Source organism: Vombatus ursinus, unplaced genomic scaffold (assembly GCF_900497805.2).
Source record: "Vombatus ursinus unplaced genomic scaffold, bare-nosed wombat genome assembly UNPS02014802.1, whole genome shotgun sequence".
Classification (NCBI taxonomy): Eukaryota; Metazoa; Chordata; class Mammalia; order Diprotodontia; family Vombatidae; genus Vombatus; species Vombatus ursinus.
Window position 1 is genome coordinate 26,604,164 of NW_020954580.1, and position 21,864 is coordinate 26,626,027.

Consider the following 21,864-nt stretch of genomic DNA (forward strand, 5'->3'; position numbering starts at 1 on the left):
GGGGCAACCTTTGCCTGGAAGCATCACCCAGGTTCAGCACATCCTGCTCAAGACAACGAAACTAGCCTCCAAACTTGGGTAAGCACATTCTTTTAAATTTATAGTTTTAACAGTAGATAGAGCACTGGCCCTGAAGTCAGGAGGACCTGAGTTCAAATCTGACACACTAGCTGTGTGTGACTCTGGGCAAGTCACTTAACCTCAACTGCCACACCAATTAAAAAAAAAAATTAACTTGGGTTGTTATTGGTCAGAACTACCCTTTTAATCGAAAGACATCAATAAAATTTACAGTTTTAACTACTAATGATGAGACATTGATTCTCTGTGTAAAGTAATTTGGAAGTGCATTTAACAAAACTGAAGTCACCTCATTGGTAATGGGTTTATTTCAAGTTTCAAATTGGTGAACTTTCTGTATTGGTTATGTCAAGCAACTTTTCATAATTTGGTTACTGCTAAAATAATTTAGCTATTGTTGGTTATTGTTTTAATGTGTCAACTAGCCAAAAAGCTTGTTTGGGTTATGTATGGCTTGCTGAGAATTTGCAAGTATATAGAAATCTCCAAAGATTGGCTTTTTACACCAGGACAAATTTAAGTTTGAGATGTAAATCCTGGAAAAGTTTTTCCTAAGCTGTGATTAGTAAAACTTGCTGTTTGAGTTTTTGTAAAAGCTCATAGGATTTTATTTTGGGTTGTCTGATGGGTCATAATCCTTCAATAATCAATCCACCATCTGAGAGAAATGCCACGATCTACTCAGAGAAGGTGATACTGGTGGGAAGTCAGCATTGGGAAAAGCTGAGAGCACAAATTTTAGCCACAGTCTAAGATGGAATCCTCCTGGCTCAGCTTCCCCATTATGTTCCTTTGAAAGGGAATGTTACCCACCTGGCTGTTCCTGAGTCTGGCTATGAGGTGGATTTGATACTGCATGGTTGGAAAACCGAATTATCTGAATCCAAACAGAGCTAAGGATGTTTTATCCTTTCAAAGCTGGGCCTTAAATCTAGTCCCTGCTTATATCTGGGCCCTGCAGTTTTTTCTGTCAGATTTATGTCTTCCAGACTATGGGTCATTCACCTACAGTTGGTAGCAAACAGCGAGCACCAGTCAATGTCCCCCCATGGCTCCCTGGATGCAGCCTGTGCTTGGTTCCAGTCAACCTCCTCTTTGTGATGGGGTTAGGAGCTAGACCCCTGAAAGGAAAAACCTTAGACTTTCCCACATGGCCAGATCTCTGGCGTTCCCCTGAGGCTATAATCCCATCAACTGACCTTTCATTGTGGACCTCCCTATGGCCCCAGGCCATTTCTCCATTCTCCCTTGGCCATGTGGTCCAGTTCCCTGGAATTCTATTACCTCACAGACTGCTCGGCCACTCCTAGATCCCTCCCATAGGCTTTCTGTATATAAGGTCCATCTTGTCTCCATTAAGATGCTCTGATTCTCATAATCTAGCCACTGCTGAGATTCTTAAAATCTAGCTATGGGCTCAGATTCTTATAATCTAGCCACTGCTTACCCATGTTCAGACTCCTTAAGAGTCTGCCCAATATGATGGATGTTCTAATAAACCTTGTCTTTGGCTGAAAGAAGGCTTGGGTCAAATTCTTTTGGGCAGGTCCTGCGTGTTATGATTTTGGGGTCCCAGCACCCCTGAACCCTTAAACCACATCATTTGGGACCCCCTCGAGGCAGGGACAGCTCTACACCCCTTGCCAGCAGGAAGCAGTTTCAGAAGCCGAGACCTTTGCCCCTTATTCCAAAAGAATTTGGGTCCCATTTGTTTGAGGGGGGAATGATGGGGTTGGGATCTGGGCCCCAGAAAGGAAAAACCCTGGACTTTCCCACATGGCCAAATCTCTGGCGTTAGCCTGAGGCTATAATCAACTGGACTTTCACTGTGGCTACACCCAATCTCCCCTCCATTGTCTTGCCTCCCTATGGCCCCAGGCCACTTCCCACCCATGGTCCTATCTAGGTTCCATTCTCCCTTAGCCACCCCTGGAGTTCTATTACCTCATAGACTACTTGGCCACTCCTAGATCCCTCTCATAGTCTTTCTGTATATAAGGTCCATCTCACCTCTATTAAGATGCTTAGATTATAATCTAGCTACGGCTCAGATTCTTATAATCTAATTGAGCCACTGCTTACTCATGTTTGGACTCCTTAAGAGTCCGCCCAATATGACTGATGTTCTAATAAACCCTGTCTTTGGCTGGAGAAAAAAAAAAGAAGTACCCAAAGATAGGATGTAGCAGTTACACTCTTATGCTGCTGGGCCTACAGGGCAATGTTCTCTCCCCAGTCAAAATCTATAATTCTACAGTAAGCCCCATATGGGTTATCTTTTTACTACTTGACAGCAGTCAAAGGGGACGAGTTGAAATTGTTTGGAAAGCCAACCGTAACCCCTTAATCAGATGCCTTGTGTATCAAGAGCCCAAAATTTCTATTTAATTATGTGATCCAGAATACTAACTATCTATTAGGAGGAATAGCACTCTGGGAATTTCTATACCGCCTTATTTAGTACAATACTACTCATTTCATATGGAGAGGGCTAAATGCTAGGTGATTCAATCTTTTTAAAAGGCAAATGGAGGTTATAAACGGATTTTACTTGCAGTTCAACTCCAGAGAAAATAATGGCCACATCCTAGAAAATCAACCTGCTGTAAAGAGAAAGAGTGATCCCCCAGAAATGGGGAGGGAGAGGGAAGAACAAGACAGAGGGAGAGAGGAGCACCACAGGCTGCAAACTGACCACCTCCCAAGAACAACATACTACGGTACTGAGGGAAATCATTCTTTCTCAATAAAAGACAGCTCAGAGTGAATGGAGCCAGATGGCTTCCTTCTGTGCTGAAGGGCTTCACTCACCAGACTTGTAATCAGGTGTCAAACTTTCCAAACTTGCAAAGCAACAGAGAGGGATAGAGAGGGAGAGGGAAGACGGAGATGATGACAGGGGTCTGGATCCCTGCCAACACCTGACAATCTGTTAACCACTGAGGATTTGTATGCATTGACACCAACAATGCCAAAATGAAGTCATAGGTCATGAAGAACTTCAGAGTGAACACATACTGGCTCAACCACCTCTATCAAAATAAACATATGATGAATACCCAAGATAAACTAACATCCCAATTATATTACCACTCACCTATCATCCTAACCCTTAAGAATATTTGAATTACTATAATTAAGCAAAACCAATGAATATTAAACTGGTCATCCTCAAAATGCTCCCTAATGATACATCAAAAATATGAGCTATATAGGAGATATTTTTCTGAAAAAGACCATGTAATTTATAACTAATGGCTAATTAAGACCAGGGAAAATTGGGGATAGGAACCCGAGCATAGATTTAGAGCTGAAAGAGACCTTAGAATTAATCTATTACTGGAATTTAAAACTTTTGTGTCATGGACCCCCCTGGCAGTCTGGTGAAGCCAACGGACCCTTTGTTAGAATGTTTTTATATGCATAAAATTACAAAGGAAACTAACTAAATGCAATTATTTAAATATTATTTTAAAAGTTCACAGACCCCAAGTTAAGAATCTGTGATTTCTATATGAAATGATTCTTTATTTTATACACATATACTGAGACCCAAAGAGGACAAGGCACTTAATGCCTTTGGGTCCTCATTTCTTCATCTGTAAAATAAGAGCATTAGATTACATGACCCCTAAGGTCTCTTTCACCTCTAAATCTAGTATACTGTTACAAGAGACAATAACCCTATTTCATATAGTTCATTGGGTTTACAAGGACAAAAAATTCTTATCAGGTGGCCAAAATAGTAATAACGAGCCTCTACGTATTTCACTAGGTTAGGCCTGTGACAAGAGACAACTGGCCACCAGGACCATTTCTCATACTTGAAGCCTTTTCAGCTAGGTAGAGCCTAACAAGATACAAATACTGCCAGCCTGGATGAAGCCTATTAATCATTGACATTTTACTGCGGCATTTTATTTTAATCAGCTTGTTCAATACACCTACATAAGATATGTTCAAATGGTAGTTCTTAAGAGGGAAAAATAATCTGGAGCTCAAAATTCCTTATAAAGGATGATGAGGAATGAGAACAACTGCCACGTCCATAGTAATTTAATGTAAACAAAGCATTCTCCTCACAACCCTTTGAGGTAACAGAAGTACCATTATTCCTGTTTCACAGAAAAAGAATCTAAGGTTGGTCACACAGTTGAGTGCTGGACTTGCATCTAGGCCCAGTGTTCTTTGCACTGCACTAAATGACCGGTGACTTCACTGTAAGTGGAGATGGAATGCTGAAGACTAACACTTTAGGAATCTCCTAAAGATACCCTTCTACACTACAGAGTAGGTTCTAAGCAGTGCTAGATACTTGTCAAGATGAATGTCAATGGCGGAAAATCAGTGTTGCCCCAAGAGCCATTAAGGGTAGTGATGAGGTTTTGCTTTGTTTCCTCTTTCTTGTGGTTCTTCCTATTGGTTCTAATTCTTCCCTACAACATGACAAACGTGAAAATATGTTTAATAGGAATGTATATGTAGAAACTATGTCAGATTGCACACCGTCTTGGGGAGGGAAGTGTACGGAAAAAGCATATAGAAGTGATTGTTGAAAACTAAAAATAAATTAATAATTTAAAAAATTAAAAAAAAAAAAAAAAAGAATAGTGATGGGCCAACACATGGGAGGCATTTACTGCCCCTTGGCTACCTGATTTAAGCCTCAGGATCCACTGGCATGTCTGCAGCAATTTATAAGGAGGGACTGAAAGACGTGTTTGGAAATCTGCTTAGTCTCCTCTCCCCACCCTCGCTCTATCATGTCATGTCTCCCACCAAAGGCAAATGGCCTGAGCTTTCAAGATGCCACCATCAACAACATTCCCAAGACTGAAAGAGTTGAAAGACAATAACAAATGGGATAATATCTTGTTACTTTCTACTAAAGGAAAAGAACTTCATCAAATGTCTTTTGACCTACTTAATATGTACTTTCAATCTAGAACTCAGAATTTCCTTGAGGCTTTAAGTAGCAACGCAATAAATTAGGTACCATTCTTTGTTTTACAAATCTGGCCACTCTGAGAAATTATACTAAATCTACTATATGATGGTAGGTCAGCAATTTCTAAGTTTTATTCTATCAAACTCATTCCCTCTGGCCAGTAGGGTAAAAGAGATCCACAAACGAAGAAGTCCAGTTTTATTTGATCTGTTTTACAAAGTTATACTCAAGGACAAATAAGAAATCTCTAACAAGGTAATGTCTGACTTCACTTACAAATTCCTACTAAGTTCTTCCAGATATACACTTATAGGCCTGAGCACATCTAAAGATGTACACAAAGAATTAAGGGCCTATATTTTGAGGTAACAAGTTCTATGAATTAAAGCAACCAACATGAACCAGAGCCCCTACAAAGAGACCGTCATTGGCAATATAAAGTTAAAGGCTATAGGTAAAAGAACTTTTTGAAGAGTTTCATTAATATCTCCTACAAAACATAAAAAGAATTCAATGGTAAGATAAGATGAAGTCCTCAAACATATTCTACCAGCATTAAAACTTACGCTAAGACAGCCTCAATGGGCTAAACTCAGATGCGGATGATATGGCAGCTGGAGACTGAAGAAGTTAGGGGGAAACAAGGGTCCTAAAAGCAAAAGATATAATCAAGATTATATGGAAACAAAATGTTTTTCAGTTTTATGGAATGCTAGTAGATATCTAACGGCAGCAAATAAACAAACCTGTAAAATGAAGAGGCAGGGGAACATGTGGCTAAAGATAATGTAAAGAGAATAGATGATATCTAAAAAACTAATAAAAAGTATCTATTGAACAGTAAAAGATCAAGAATCCTTATCTTGTGGGGCCAATCAATTTACAAACTTTTGTCAATCCTGTAATAGACCACGGACTAGTTTGTATACACTTAGTTTCTTCTATATATCTCTTCCTATCTGCACTGGTTTCCCTCTCTTCTCAGACTGGTCTCTGCCTCAATCATTGCTTCCCATCTTTCCCAGTGTCCTGCCCAAATATCTCTGCCACCCTCCCATTCTAACCTTCTACTATCCCTGTCTGACTTTCTATTTGTCTCCTCAGTTAAATTGACTAGATTCACTTTCCTCCCCCTAACTAATAATGTCACTTAGCACCCTTGGTAGTTACTTCAGTTATTACCTATGGGATGTTTCTCTAACTTCTGTCCTTGGTCTTTCAAGTACGCAGATTTTGTGTTGAGAAAATGGATGGTCTTTGTTTTTTGAAATAACTACTTCAAAGGCACAGAAGCTTTCTATTAGAATACTATTTACACAGTAGGACAATGGTAAGAAAAATGTAATTCTCTGTGCACACAGTACTTCATTAGTTGGAAAAATGTCATTTATTGGGACCTTTATTTCATTTAAGATTAAAAAATTCAGAGGAAGGCAATTCAAATAAATTAAGTACTGCTTCATTGATTCCACTGACATTCACTTTCCACAAAATGTTTTACTTTTTTCTCAATCTTTTTAGAAAAAGTGTTGAGATATGTAGAAGAAAAGAAATTTAATTGGTGCCTAAATAAAAGCCTACTTGATGATGTCTCAGAAGATAACCACAGACTCCCCTACACACACACACACACACACACACACACTGCCCAAGCATGTGAATGGTACAAAAAGCATCAGAAATTAACATTTTATGATGTCCCATTTCCTGTGGCATATTTACCAAATAGGTAAATTTTCAGTGTCCTACCTAGAAATAAGACATTAAGCATTTATGGTTGTTAGCAAATCTAACTCATATACATTAAACAAGGTGAAAAAAACCTGTCAGTTTCACTGCATATAACTGCAGCACTATAGACAATCCAATTTTTGAATCACTAATTTCACACACAAAACAATGAGAAAAATGAAATGCCTGAAAAGTCATCCACATAACTTATGGCGGCTTGGGGAAGAATGTGGAGAAGGTGGGGGAGGAAGGGAGTAAATCAGATAACAGTTCATGATTTATTCTAAATACACAAAAGCTTCTGCAACAAGAATTTGGGTCTATGAATATCTTTATTGTAAAACAGGCCCAAGAGAACTCAACTTCTCTGATACAGAAAATGAGCTATTTAGAATCTATTCAATGAATGCTTATCAAGTGTCCAATATGTCTAAGAACCTGTGCTATGTGCACGGAGTAATATACAAATATGAATCAAACACAATCCCTGACCTCAGTGGAGTATATGATCTATTAGGAAGGAATACGTAACAAAAGATATGTACACAATTAAATGCAAGGTATGCTTAAACTTTAATAGCTTAAGTATTAATATTAAGTTTTAATAGCTTAAAACTGTTCTCAGTCTTTTGGAATACCTTTTGATGTGTAAAGAAAGACCCAAGAAAAATTATCTTCAAAGTATATGTGATTTTCTACTGTTAAGACACAAAAACATTCAGTAGCATAACATTCTCTTCCTCACCATCCATTCAATCCTCAAATCCTTGCAGTCTGGGTTGCTTGCCACACCTCCAATTTTTGAAACTGTTCTCTTTAACGTTCATCCTTAAAACTCAATCCAAATATGTTTGTTCAGCTGTCATCCTCCTAGATCCCTGTGTTGCACAGGATGGAAATCCTAGGTCTACTGTCTATGACCTTGGGCACATTTACCATCTTGGGGCCTGTTTCCTTGCATATAAAATGAGAAGTCTGGAAGAGATGAAATTTAAAACTCTAACTATTATGAGCTATCTGCCTACTCTTTCCTCTTGGAAAGAGTAACCCTCTCTATCTCTGCGGTCCTCCTCCTTACTTGCAGACTATTCCAAGTCCTCTTCCTCCATCCATCCACCAAATGTGAGAATTTACCCAAGGATATACTCAAGGCTCTCTTCCCTCCACCATTCTCTCCTTATTCACTATATATAATCCATTTTCATGGCTTTGAGTTATCGCTCATCCTGGCAATTCTTAAGTCTTTATTTCCAGCCTGGCCCTCTTCCCCTGAGTTGCAAATCTGCATTTAGCCAAGTTAGATGTTTCCACTGGATGTGGCACATTAACACCCCGAACTCACAATAGGCAAAACCAAACTCATTCCTACCCGCACCCCCTCCCTGACTTTCTAATTCTCATTAATTGAACCAGTTTCACAGTCATCCACGCTCAAAACCTTGTAGTTGTCTTTGATTCATTGTTTTGGTATATTTTCTTTCATTAAAGTCTTCACTGACTTCAGTTTCAGGGCTAATTCAAAAATCACCTTTCTTATCTGATGAATGTCTCGTCTTAGTCAAAGCACTTGTAATCTTAAGTAACCCATTACCGGTGCTCTGTAGCAAAACTTGCTATCATCTGAGTAATTTTGCACAGATTCCTAGTCATTTATTAAGCATTTATTATGTGCCAAGCACCGTGTTTGGTTTTGCAGAACTGATTTTTTCCCTTTTCCTTTTTTATTCTTTTGTTTCAAATGATTGCTTCTGGGGAAGAATAGATTTGGAAACAAAAGTGATGCAAAAACAAATGATATAATCTTTTAATTCTAACAAGAATTATTTCACATAAAAAGAACCATATTCTCAATAGTGATCTCCAATGACGCTGATCACAACTACTACTTTCTTGCCCAATGTAATCCTTGTCCATACGGTCACATAATCCTCACTAACAGACCTAACAGATTTCTAGTCAGTTCCCTATAATGGATTTATAGTTAGGCATACTCTACATTTAGTTCTTTATTTTTTTAATTGATGTTATATTGTTGAATGCTCCCATACATTTTTAACATACATTTATGCCTCCTGATGGTATAATCTTTGTTATTTGTTTTTGTTCTAAATAGATTTTATAATTTCTTAGTGACTTTTAACAAGGCTATTTAATAGTGAATAAAATGGGCCTAATGGTAGCATCTGATAATTATTATGTTTATTAAAAAAAAGTTTTCATTTCTTATTCAGTCCTATCCTTAGAAATCCTTTACTACAGACAGGGCAGGTGACAGCCTCCTTTTGTAGATGAAACTGGGAAACAAGTGGCAATTAAAGAGGGATTTAATTTACCCAAGATTACAAAGTTAATGTTAGAACCATATTAAAACTTAGTTTTTTCTTTTAAATTTAATTTTTTTCAATGAACAAAAATTTATTCTTAGTTTTCTCAACTCTTAGCAGAAACGAGACCATACAGCAGACATATCTCCCTTGACCCTGACAATAATACTCTAAATCTGTATAGCACTTTACCATTTACAAAGAGTTTGCAAATACATTACCACATCTGATTCCCACAACAACCCTGTGAAGTAGTTATTACTTTATGTAATAGATGTGTCCCGGGAAAACTGTATGTAAACCAAATTTTGTGAAATGAGTAATTTTTATGCACACAAAGAACTCCCTATTTCACAGAACTTTGATGACACCGTTTGTAAAGTGAAGAGGCCTTCTATAAAACAGATAATTACTTCTTCATTTGTTTTATAAAATTTCTGCAAACTTTAAAGTGCCATATAAACGTCAAAGTTTATTATTAAGTCCAGATTTGGGGGTTTTCTTAGAAGCAGATCACAACTATAACTTAAAACTAGACTAATTCTGACTAACTGGAACTTGCCCACTATAGCAAAGTAATGATGAACTTTAGCCACAATACACAGTTTTAAAGAAATACAGCCAGCCCAAATATGAAACTAACAGGCTTATCAAGTAGAAGATCAGTCTATTTAACTAATACAAAACATGTCTGAAAGTCAGCATAGCCTAGTGCATAGAGGACTGGTCTCAATCAGGATGTCTGGGGCTCAGGTCCTGCCCCTGACACATACTGGCTGTGTGACTACAAGTGAGCCAAGGCACTTCACCTCTCAATGGCACAAGGAAGACTTTAAGTCACAGAGTAGCTGCTGGCCTGAATTTGTAGAGGGAGTTTCTTTATCAGAAGTTCCCAGTAAATTATTGAAATCACAGGTCTGAACCAAAAGAAAAAAGCCTTAGTCATTACACCCACTGTATATTCTGTCAGACTTCACTAATATGTTTGGTTTCACAGAACTGATTTTTTCTCTTTTTCTTTTTTATTCTTTCGTTTCAAGGGATGGCTCTCTGGGTAAGGAATTGGGGAAGAATATATTTGGAAACGAAAGTGATATAAAAACAAATGATACAATATTTTAATTCTAACAAGAGTTATTTCACATAAAAAGAACCACATTTTCAATAATGATCTCTAATGATGCTGATCACAACCTTCACTTTCTTACTCAATGTAATCCTTGGCCATACGGTTACATAATCCTCTCCAACGGACCTTCCTTTAGCTATTTTAGCATGTCATGAGTCCCAGTTCAGTATGTGGATCATCTGTCCATTATTCCTTACCCTTGTTGTGTGACTGGTCCACCTCCTTTTACGGTAAAACGTGTTCTTGACAATCTTTTTATGCTACCTCTTTCACTCAAATCATTATTGGAAATATGACCGACGCTGTTCAGAGATCAGCAGTCACATACAATCACTAGAAGAATACTAGTGTTAAGAAGATGGCTTTTTTGTGTGACAGCTCAGGCTGAAATCCTTAAAAATTCAGTGTAATTTCCCAAACACAACCAAGCACACACTCCTCCTTACATTCTAGACACTGCTTGCTGGCTATTTGCAGTGGATAAGCTCTATGTACTGATGTATTTACCTTAATAGGTTACCTATTCATAGACGTTAAGTGACTTACTCAAGGTCACACACAGGGTATATGTCTGAGGCCATATTTGAACTCAGGTCTTCCCAATTCCAGGACCAGTACTCTGTGCACTATGGTGCCATCTAGCGGCCTTGAACACAGGCCTTACACACACAAAGCATTTAGTAAATTTTTGTTAAACTGAACATAGTTTTTTCCTATGTTAAATGTTGATTAGTCTGGTTATTTCTCATTAGTAGTAAATCCAATGCAATATGCACAATTTTACAAAGCTTATAAAGCAGAGGAGGAATGTGCTCAATGTCACTGCTTTTGCATTTTGAATATTTAAATGCAAGAATCAGAAGTAGCATCCATTACCTGGGCATGTTGTCTCTTTCAACAGAGGAGGGAAAAATGGGAAAAGTACAGAGAAGACAACGTCTAAGATTCATCAAGAAGGACTTTTTCCAAAAAAAGGAAAAAGGGGGAAGAAGAACAGCGGGTTCATCAAGGCCTTGGCGTTGTTTGTTTTGCAAAGTCAAAAGCACTGCAATGAAAGCAGGACTCAGAGGGATAACACAGACTTTCTAACAAAAAGAGAAGATTTTACTTGAATTTTTGTATGCAAGTCATCTCAAGCACTCTGGCTCATTATTAGTGCTTTGTGTCACTTCTGGCTATGCACCAGCTGCATCTGCCCCCATTTTTTGTGGGAAGTTGTAAGTTATAATTTTGTTTGGAAAGCTGAAATTGTTAATTTTTTCATTTTTTTCCCCTCAATGATCCAATGTGGGAGAAGGTTTTATAAACTGAAGAGGTGCAATGACACACAATACTGTACCACCTTTTACTACTCATCATATTCTTAAGTGTGATTTAATTCAATGGTAGAGCCAATTTATTTTATGCAGCAACAGATTTCCAATTTTCTAAATCAAAACAGGATTTTGTGGCTAAATTTTACTTTCCCCACAACTTGTCAGGAATGCATATATGACATACACATACCTAATCAATATAGTTTACTTACTGCCAAACGTTATTTTTTAAATTCCATTGCCCTACAAATTAGCACTCACATATTTCTTAGAATACTCAATAGCTATTTAGTTTGAAAGGCACTATTTCTTCGAAGCGTAGACATTATATATTTTGAATTTATTAATGTTTATTCATTCTGATTAAGCTGATTTTTACTCATTTTCAGATTTTTTTTGAAAGTAACCCTAAACTTTGCCACATTTCAAATTATCTATCATAAAAGAGCCAACCATAAAATGACTCCCTTTCAACAAGCACTGAATGAACCAAGTTTCAGCTGAATGCCTCAGTGCTGTTCTAGAAGTGATTTTCCACACCTTCACTTTTCTTCCCATGATGAAATTTCTCAAAACATTTCAGCATAAAGATTATAATTACTTTGTGCTTTCCTGATAATACTAATGCTTTGATTAATGATGTTCTTTCCCCCTTCATTCACTTAATAACTTGTTTTTCGCAGTAAAAGATCACAGACCCTAGAGGTTAAAATGAAGCAGATTTCAAAATCAGAAGACCAAATATTTTAAATAGAAAACTAAAAACCAAGACGCTTTTAAAAAAATGTTTCCAAATAACAAAGGATGTCCAGGGAAGAGAATAAGTTGTCTGTCCTGGCAAGCTTGCCTTTATGATTTTTTAAAAATTATGAATAACTTATCTATGCTATTATATCAGTGTGAATCAACCATCCTTCAATTTTAGGTCGCACTATCATGCAGACACTATAAATGAACCTTAAAGCAATTGGCAGATGAAGCTTAAATAAAGGAAGTGGTAAAGGTAGAAAGAATGAAGATATTTTAGTCTAAATACAAGTCATTTTTCAAGTGCAGTAAAGCAGTCATGTTCAAAACACTTACCATTATTACTGCTCTCAGAATTTTCTTCAGGCTGGCCTTCTGTAGAACAAGAAAAATGTGCTTTTGTGATCGTGGTGAACAACAAAAATTACTTTAAAATTATAATATGACAAACAATGGCTACTAAAAAAAAAAAGAAGGCACTTAAAAGGGGATAAAACCTACGTAGGTACACAACTTCAAAAGCCATCTTTCTAAAAGCTTCTGTTTCTTCAGCCCTTAGCAGAACACAAAAAGAATGACTATAGGAAACAAAAAGTAGTGAGGCAAAGTACTGTATGTGTATGTGTATGTGTGTATGTGTGTGTGTGTGTGTGTGTTTTTCTTCCCTCTCTTCTCTTTCCTTCCTTCCTTCCCTCCCTCTTCCTTTCTCCCTCTCTCCTTGTCTCTCTCTTCCTCCCTCTTTTCCCTGCCCCCTTCTGTCTCTCTTCCCTATTTTTGTTAGGCTATTGTAGGAAACCAAACCCTTTGTAATTAAAAAAAAAAAGGGTTGCAGTACCCATAAAAGACATGATTTACAGAGAATAAAGTTTCATAATGGACTGGGTTAATTCCAAGCTGGTTTCTTATACTATAATAGCAGAAGATGAAGACTGGCAAAAACTGAGAGGTGGGGGGAATGCCAGGAGAGATTGGGTACTCATGATTCAACCCCTCATTGCTCAGCTTGGAATACTGTGAAAAATCAAAGAGTACATTTTGTAAAATTAATAACACCACAGTAATCAAGAGTTCCATATTTGAATGTAAAGAAGATCCCAGAATTACCTTCATGATAAGCTGAGGCACTATCATAAGACTTTAAATGCATATTTATTCATGATTTAAACAAAGGGTAGTTCTCTGTATTTTAACAAATTATTTTTATTGCCCCTTCTTTTTCTTGGTAAAGGTTGACTGATGATATTAAAGGCTCCTGGTCTATTTGACAGAGAACTGAGCTTGCTTTGAAGGTGGGGTGAAACCGAGATTTCATCTAAGACCCTGCAAAATATGGTTTCCAATGTGGATGATACAGTGCTTGGTTTAGTTAGTTACATTGTCAACACTTACCTTTGGGAAGTAAAGGGATAGAATGTGCCTCGGGAAAAGACCATCATCACTTCCATCCTTCCCACCCACCCCAGTCGTGTCAAGTTCTGATGTTGTCAGCACACCAAAAGAGGGGAAATAAAAGCTACCTATTACAAGACCTAATGAAACATCAATATAGCCTCTGATGACTCCCTCAAAAAGAGAGTAATGTAATTCTGGTCCTTGAATTCATCTTATTAACCTTTTTTATTCTATTGGGATACTAAAAGTTCCACTTTTACAAAGAGCCAATAAAATAATTCAGGGTTGTCCCTAAATTAAAGTCATCAGAGCATACAAGAGAAAGGTAAATTGCAAAGAACTCTGGTTCCAGACTCAATTTGACTAATGACTAGCCACTAGCTGTGTCACTTCAGACAAATCCCTCACCCTCTTTGAGCCTTGGGTTCTTTATCTGTAAACCAGGTAAAAATTTTGCACTGCTCCCCTCATGGGATGATTGTAAAGAAAATTACTCCGAAAGACTATAATATAAACAAGCGTTATTAAGAAAAATATTTCATTTTTCTTAAATTGTGAAAAAGAGACATCAATTAAACTGTTCATTTTCTTTTCAAAATATGAAGTTCTATAGAAATAAAAAGAGAGAAGAAATAAGCAAAGAGATCAGCTAGCTAAAATAAGCAAAACACTAGAGTTAGAACTCAAATAGAATGCAAATGTCTAAACTCTGAACTTCCTACTAAAAAGTAGACTAGATCCACACCATCTCTCACACACTTTTTCTCACTCCTGAAATCCTGACTCTGGCTCAGGCCCTTATCCTCTCTTATCTGAACCAATGCAAAAGTCTCCTAAATGATCTCTCCCTCTATTCTCTTCCCTCTCTAATTCCTCCTCCAGCTAGCTGCCAAGTAGACATTACAAACCATATCTGAGCCATGTTTTCATCCTCTGCCCCTAATATAGCTTCAGTGGGTCTCTAGTGCCTACAGGATAAAACACAAATTCAAGTTGCCATCAAAGCCTTAGCTGCCATTCAAAGCTTGTCCCTAGACATGACAGAACAGGATATGACATGATATGCCTCTGGGGGGCTGGCCCAGGGTTTCCCTCATGTCTGGAATGTCCTCCGTTCTCACCTCCATCTCACAGAATCCCTGGTTTTCTTCAAAGCACAGCTCAGGTGACATCCCTTACATGAATGAAGCCTGCCATGTTCTCTTCAGTTATTAGAAATCTCTCTCTCTTGAAATGACTTTGTATATATCTTGTATTTACTTACTTGCACACATGCTGCATTCCCTCAGTAGAATGTAAACTCCTTGAGGGCAGTTATTGTTTCGATATTGTCTTTGCATCCCCAGCGCCTAGCACAGTGCTATGCACATAATAAACACTCATTAAGTGTTTGCTGAATTGAACTGAATCATGTAGAATTTATAACTAGAAAAAGACTAAAGTGCAAAATATTACTAGTTAAATCTTCAATAATAATAATTCAGGTTAATCATATATTTTAAGTCACAGTCTATTCTATAAATTATTTTTAAAGAACATAAATATTTAACTGTTGGCTTATTTTCCTAAAAAGCTGAACTATTTGGGTGAAGGCATATTCTACTCAAAATTCCAAAGCACAGATTTGTAAACTTGATTAAGAGATTTGATAACTAAAATCCTAGAAAGACATCTATGACAGGCTACATAAATATATCTGTAAATGCCTTTTTTACTTTCTTCAGTTACCAGGCAATAAAATTTTCACAGTAGAAAATCACAGGCTAGACTCAAATGAATTCAGCATGGGATTCCAAATCTTATCTTAATAGTGTACCCTTACACTCCAATTTTTCTCCTGGATTACTGCATCTAGACTTATGTATGGAAAAATACAGACTATAGATACCCCTTCCGCAATATTTTCAGTTATGAAAAGGAGAAAAAAACTTCTACAGTTATTTCCCCCGGTTTGGGACATGTTTCTTGAGAGGTAAAAGGGTTTGTGGGCTGGCTGGTCAAAGAACCAAAGAGCCTGATGAATTCTGCCCTGAGAACCTGCCCGTAATCACAACATGGTACAGCTCAGTTTGCTCTTCCCCAGGTACACAAGATGATCATCACCTGGGGTGATTCAAGATGTTCACTGGTATGAATAGCAAAAGCCAAACCTTTCATTATTTCACATGTGTGCATACAGAGGTATTACAATATGCTGAGCATTTCTGAAGGTGGGAGTTGGGGGATTTCATTGGAAGTGAGGTGAATCAGGTCAAATAGGTAGCAGGTGAATGATAGCTGGCAATTCTGGTTATTACCAACCCATGTTAACAATTAAGACTTATTTCCTTGGAAAATAAGTAACAATATTACTAAAGCTTCCAGTAAATAAAATGGTTAAAAGAAAATGTATGACTTGCTTATAGTAAAAAATGACAACCCGCTGAAACAGACACAGAATAGAGTCCTATCAGCAATGAAGTCAGTATAGTGTTAACAGGTTCAGAATTTCAGGAACACCTTTTTCATCAGCCATAGGCAAAGGAAAGGCATTCAAAGCACTAACAGCTGCTCTGGAGATGCATAACGGAGAGAGAGCTAGCCCTGAATCAAGAAAGACCTGGGTTCAAGTCCTATCTCAGACACATACTGGCTGTGTAACCCTGGGTAAGTCACCTCTCAGTGCTCTAGGCAACTTTCTGAGACCTTAAAATAGAGACAACTTGTCTCACTACCTTTGGAAAAGAAAGTTTCCTCCTTCAGAGTTATATATAACACAGTCAACAAAAGCATTAAATTCTTATTTATGAGAATTTAAACAGAAAATCAAAAATTCCATTTTTTCTGTATAGTATTAAAACTACTTATAAAACAGTAATAATTAAAAGATAAACTGGCTAAAATTTCAAATAACATAGCTACATAGCAATTACTGAGGATGCATGGCATAGTGGAGAGAGAACCAAGGCAGGAAAAGTTGGGTTGTGTTCTCACTTGTGACCTCTACTGGCTGGGTGACTCTGCACAAGTCACGAAGCCATTCAGCGCTCTAGGAAACCCTAAGATGCATCACTGCTGGCCTACACTGACTGAGGTAGTTTCCTCATCTGGAAATTCCATGGACCAAGGACATAACAGGTCTAGTCCTTATCTCTTAAAGAATGAAATGTAATTAATATGTAGAAGCAAAGATGGAGAGGAATATCAACTAAGTAGCAAACAGATGACAGCTAAATCGTAAGAAGTAAGAAAAAAGTTTAATGCTTCTCACCATGACATGCCTCAATATAAATAACATGCCAGAACTAAATATCACTCCCCCATTAAGAAGACATTTGCTTAAAACAACTAAGATTACTGTGAGAAACAGACATCCTTTTTCAATACATACCAATATTTTAAAAATAATGTTTTATTAGAGTATGATTAACACTGGAATATTATGGGTGATGAGATCTAGAATACTGAACTCTCAATCTTCAGAGAAACTACTAGTAATTAATTCTGTATTTTCAAAGAGTATTTCCATAGAAATGGAATTCAAACACAATCTTATATCTACATATTTCTCAATAAATCTATATATATACCGGCTTATATATTAGCAGATAGAATATGTAGAAAGGTTTACTAAGCAACCACTAAAATAAAATTCTCATACATTTTGGCTTTAAAATGGCAGCTCTCTTTAGAGATCATGTTTTGCTGATATCTATGCAGTGACTAATACAGTCTGATGGGAAATAGTACTGAAGAGTTATTTTGATTATTTAAAACCAGAATAAAAAACATCAGTTTTTATATATATGGATGTAGCAAAGTATGCACTAAAGTAAGAGGCAAAAAATATAAAACTCAGTTTTGATTCTCACACGCATTTAGTAACTCACATTTGTGTATCAATTTAAAGTTTGCAAAGCACTTTATATACATCTTCATTTAATACTCATAACAACCTTGTGAGGTAGGTGCTCTCACCTCCATTTTAAAGATAAGGAAACAGGCTTTGAGATTGACCTACCCAGGGTCACAAAGTGTCTGAGGAAGTATGGCACAATGGAAAGAACACTGGCACTGGAGTCAGAAATTCTGGGTTCAAATCCTGTCTCTATTTTTCCCTGTATACGTAACCTTAGCCCAGTCACTTAACCTTCCTGGGCCTCAGCATCAACATCTATAGAAGGAGGGCACTGGTATTACTGGCCACCAGGGCTGGTCAGCACTCTATCATTCACCTTAAGTTAAATGAGATGCACATGGAGAAAATGTATGCTTCTGAGTGATTCACAATCTCACCCAATGAAACTAATACTCATAAATAATTTTGTCCAGCCTCATATCCTGGAACATGGGTTAGATGGAGTGTGCTGTCTCAGAGGACTAAAGATCACTAGAAGAAAACGGTCAATTTCATTCAATACATACTTATTAACCACCTATTATGTATCCAGCTTTGTTCTAGGTAGTATAACAAAATATAAGATACATAATAAAAGATACAAGATAAAATGTTAGATGTCCCTGAGTCCTGTCAAGAAGACAGGGCATACACTCAGGAAACAGGTAAAAACAAAAGGTAACAGATGATTAAATGACCAAGAGAATAGCAGAGACATGAAAAGCTGTAAGGAGCTCAGGAGAGATTTACATGGGCTCAAACCCCTGAGGAAGACTGCAAGGAGGATGTGGAATCTGGGCTTGATCTTGCTTCCACATCAACTTGGTTTCAATATGGAAAGTCTGAGGAGAGGGGGCAAGCCAGGCTTGACAAAACAAACAGTATAAGCCAAAAAGCAGATATTGTGGAATAAGCAGGAATTGATAGGAAGTGTCAGATAACATAGGACCCTAAAAGCCAGGCTGAGTAGTCAGAACTTCATCCTTGAAAAAAATGAGATCACAGTGATGTTTTAAGAAGATCAACCTGCTGACAGCATCCAAATACAAAATATATTTCAAAACTAAAAATGACAAGATTTGATAAATGACTAGACATAATGGCCAATGAAAAGAATCAAAGATGACTCTAAAGTTTCATGAGCAACTGAGAGGAGAACGTGCCACTGACAGAAACAGGGATGTTAGGGAGTGCAACATAATGGGTTCAATTACAGAGGTATTAAAATTGAGGTAGATTGTAAGATACCAATTGGAAAATGTTCATTAGGGTGTTAAGAATGAGGCTGTGAGAGCAAGGTTCCAGCCCTAGTCTGGTCTGGCACATTAATAATCAACTCACATTTACACAGTACTTCAAAGTTTATAAAGGGTTTCCTATGAGCACTGTATGAAGATCTATACCCCTATCTTACAGATGAGGAAACATCATGTCTGTGTCCATGATTACACAACTTGTGAGTGCCTAAAGCAGGATTAAACTCTGGGCTGAACTCCTCTCTCTCTCTCTCTCTCTCTCTCTCTCTCTCTCTCTCTCTCTCTCCATATATATATATACATATATATGTAGATAGATATAGATATATACACATAAGACACACACACAATATATATATAGAGAGAGATATATCTCTATATGTAGAGATATATATAGAGAGATAGAGAGATAGATAGATAGATAGATAGATAGATAGATAGATAGATAGATAGATAGATAGATATCCAAAGCTAAACTCAGTACTTTTCTCCAGAGACAACCCTTTTCCCAAACTTCTCTACTATGGTCAAGTGCACTGATCATCACCTTGGTAGGATCCTCAATTCCTGACTTTTCACTCTCAGTTGCTGCACATATGTAAGCAGGTGCCAAATCTGATCATTTCTATCTGTACACCATCTCTTACGTCTGTCTCCTCTCCACTTACACAATCACTCACACCCCCAATTCATGCCCTCATCTGCCCTCATCTAAACTACTGCAACAGCCTCCTAATGGGTCTTCCTGCCTCAAGTCTCTCTCCTTGCTAATTCATCCTTCAGAAAGAGGCCAAACTGATTGCCCTGAAGTACAAATACGGCCTTGCCAAGAGAATCTTCAGGAGCAAATATAAACTCTTCTTTCAGCATTCAAAGCCCTTATAAATCTGGCTTCGGCCTACCTTTCAAGCTTGACTGTATGTTGCCCCCCTCTACGTACATGCAGGCCATCCAAAACTGGCCTTCTTGCCATACCTCATCCACAGCAATCTATCTCCTATCACTATGCCATTTTACTAGCTGTCCCCCATGCCTGGAATACACTCCTTTATCTGCATCTCATATAATCTCTTTTTTACTTAAAGACACAGCTCAAGCCCCACCTTCTACATGAAATCTTTCCTGATTCCCTCAGCTAGTAAGGCCTTGTCCACTAAAATAATTTTGTATCTATTTTGTAAAAACCAAAATAGTATACACTGTCTCCCACATGTAGACTGTAAGTTCCTTGAGGGAAGAGACTATTTTCACATTTGTGTACTGGTACCTCAAATATGGTATCTGGCACATGGTAGAGATACTTAATTGTTGATTGACTGATTCAAGATCAAAGGAACAACCGAAGGAAGAGTACCTGGGACATCATAAAATCTAAAATTGAAAGTGGTCAACGGTATCAAATAATAAAAAGAGGTCAATGAGAATGAGTACTTGAATGGCTAGAAATATTCACTTCTAGAAAAAAATGCATCATAATGCAGGCAGAAAACAGACTGCCAAGGATTAAAGAGAGGGGGTATAGATCACTCATTCTACAAGTTTGGCAATGAAAAGAAAGACAAAACCAGATGGTAAAGCTAAAGGAACTAAAAGAGTCAAGTGAAGGTTTTTGGGCAAGTCACTTAACCCCAATTGCCAAAAAAAAAAAAAAAAAAAAAAAAAAAAGATCTAAATTAAAAAAAAAATAGTGCCTAGCACACAGTGGGTACTTAATGTTTTGCTGAATTTTGGTATAATAAAAAGTAGTCATATTTAAGTTATCTACTCTGTGAGGAAAGCATTTAGTAAAACACTAAAATACTGAGTAAATCAATTATTATCAGAATGATAAAGCACAAAAATTGGTTACTGCACTTTCTGATGGGGAAGCAGTGCAAAGAGCTCTAGCATGAAAGGGCCTGAGTTCAAATCTCACTTCTGGCACTTACTACTTGTATGACCTTGGGCAAGTAAACAATGTCCCTCTGAAGCTCAGTTTCTTTACCTGTAAAATATGGAGGTTGGACTAGATGGGCCACTCTAGGATCCTATAACTTTCTTTATCCACTCAGAAAAGGTATGATTATAGTAGGAACTTAATGACTGCCCAACGAATAAAATGGCAGGTACTCAAATATGCTTGACTATATAATTTCAATCAACAACGTGAATGAAGTAATATCTAAAGACAGAGAAAAGATTAAAGACTTTCATTTCTGAATTGAGTGTATTAGAAGGAGCAGAACATATTTAAATTTAAGAACAATACCAGAGAAATAAGATCCAATAAACTAGGATCATAAGATGTAGAGTTTGAAGGTAACGGAGAAATTATCTAGTGAGATACCCTCATTTTTACTGATCAGGAAACTAAGGCCAAGAAGGATTAAGAATTTTGTCCAAAGTCATGCAGGTAAGTAGCACAGCTGGAATTCAAACCCAGGTCCTCTGATTCCATATCTTTCAATTTTATACTAATTCTATATTAATGTTCCCACAGATCACCAAATTAAAAGCACTACAAGAACATGGCTGGCCACCTCCCAAACCAAAAATAGTCCTTGGGTCTCTTATGCTTACTATTCCTCTTCTTCTCATTTGCTAAAAGGAATGGGAGAAGGTAGAGAGAACTATAACAGATTAGAAGTTCCAGCAAATATCAACATATTGACAACCAGGATATATGCTTGTAAGAAGGACGAATTAAAGAAATGCTACAGTCTATTCTGGGTTAAAAAAAAATAACCAAATGAAAATCAGTCATGAGGTTAGTTGTTAAACTAACTTTTTGGGTTCCATGGTTACTCATGGTTACCTCTAGGTTTTTGGGAGAATGGGACTGAAATAGGGAGAGATTAAGTTGGAATAATAGGTTTTGCATTTATTACTTTGGGTTTAGGTTAAGAAAACTTAAGAAAATAAGTTTTAACAAAAGGAAAGTGCCAGAGATGAAAAGAAACAGATGGAAAACATCCACCATTATCCAGAAGCAGCTGAAACCATGAAAAATAAAAAGGTTTCCCAAGGAAATACACAATACTAAAATAAAGAACAAAACCAAAATCCAGTCATTTCTTCATGGAA

At 37.2% G+C, this 21,864-nt stretch overlaps 1 protein-coding gene across 2 annotated transcripts in view; it reads right to left on the minus strand.

The window, feature by feature from the left end:
• GTF2F2 (general transcription factor IIF subunit 2) overlaps positions 1-21,864 on the minus strand; it is a 165,591-nt gene that overhangs the window by 121,059 nt on the left and 22,668 nt on the right. Inside the window, exon 5 of one of the 2 annotated variants that reach the window (XM_027873526.1) lies at positions 12,613-12,651. The exons of the other annotated variant lie outside the window; for it this stretch is intronic. Coding sequence (XP_027729327.1) covers positions 12,613-12,651 — 39 coding nt within the window. The remainder of the gene's footprint in view (positions 1-12,612; positions 12,652-21,864) is intronic. 2 annotated transcript variants of the gene reach the window in all.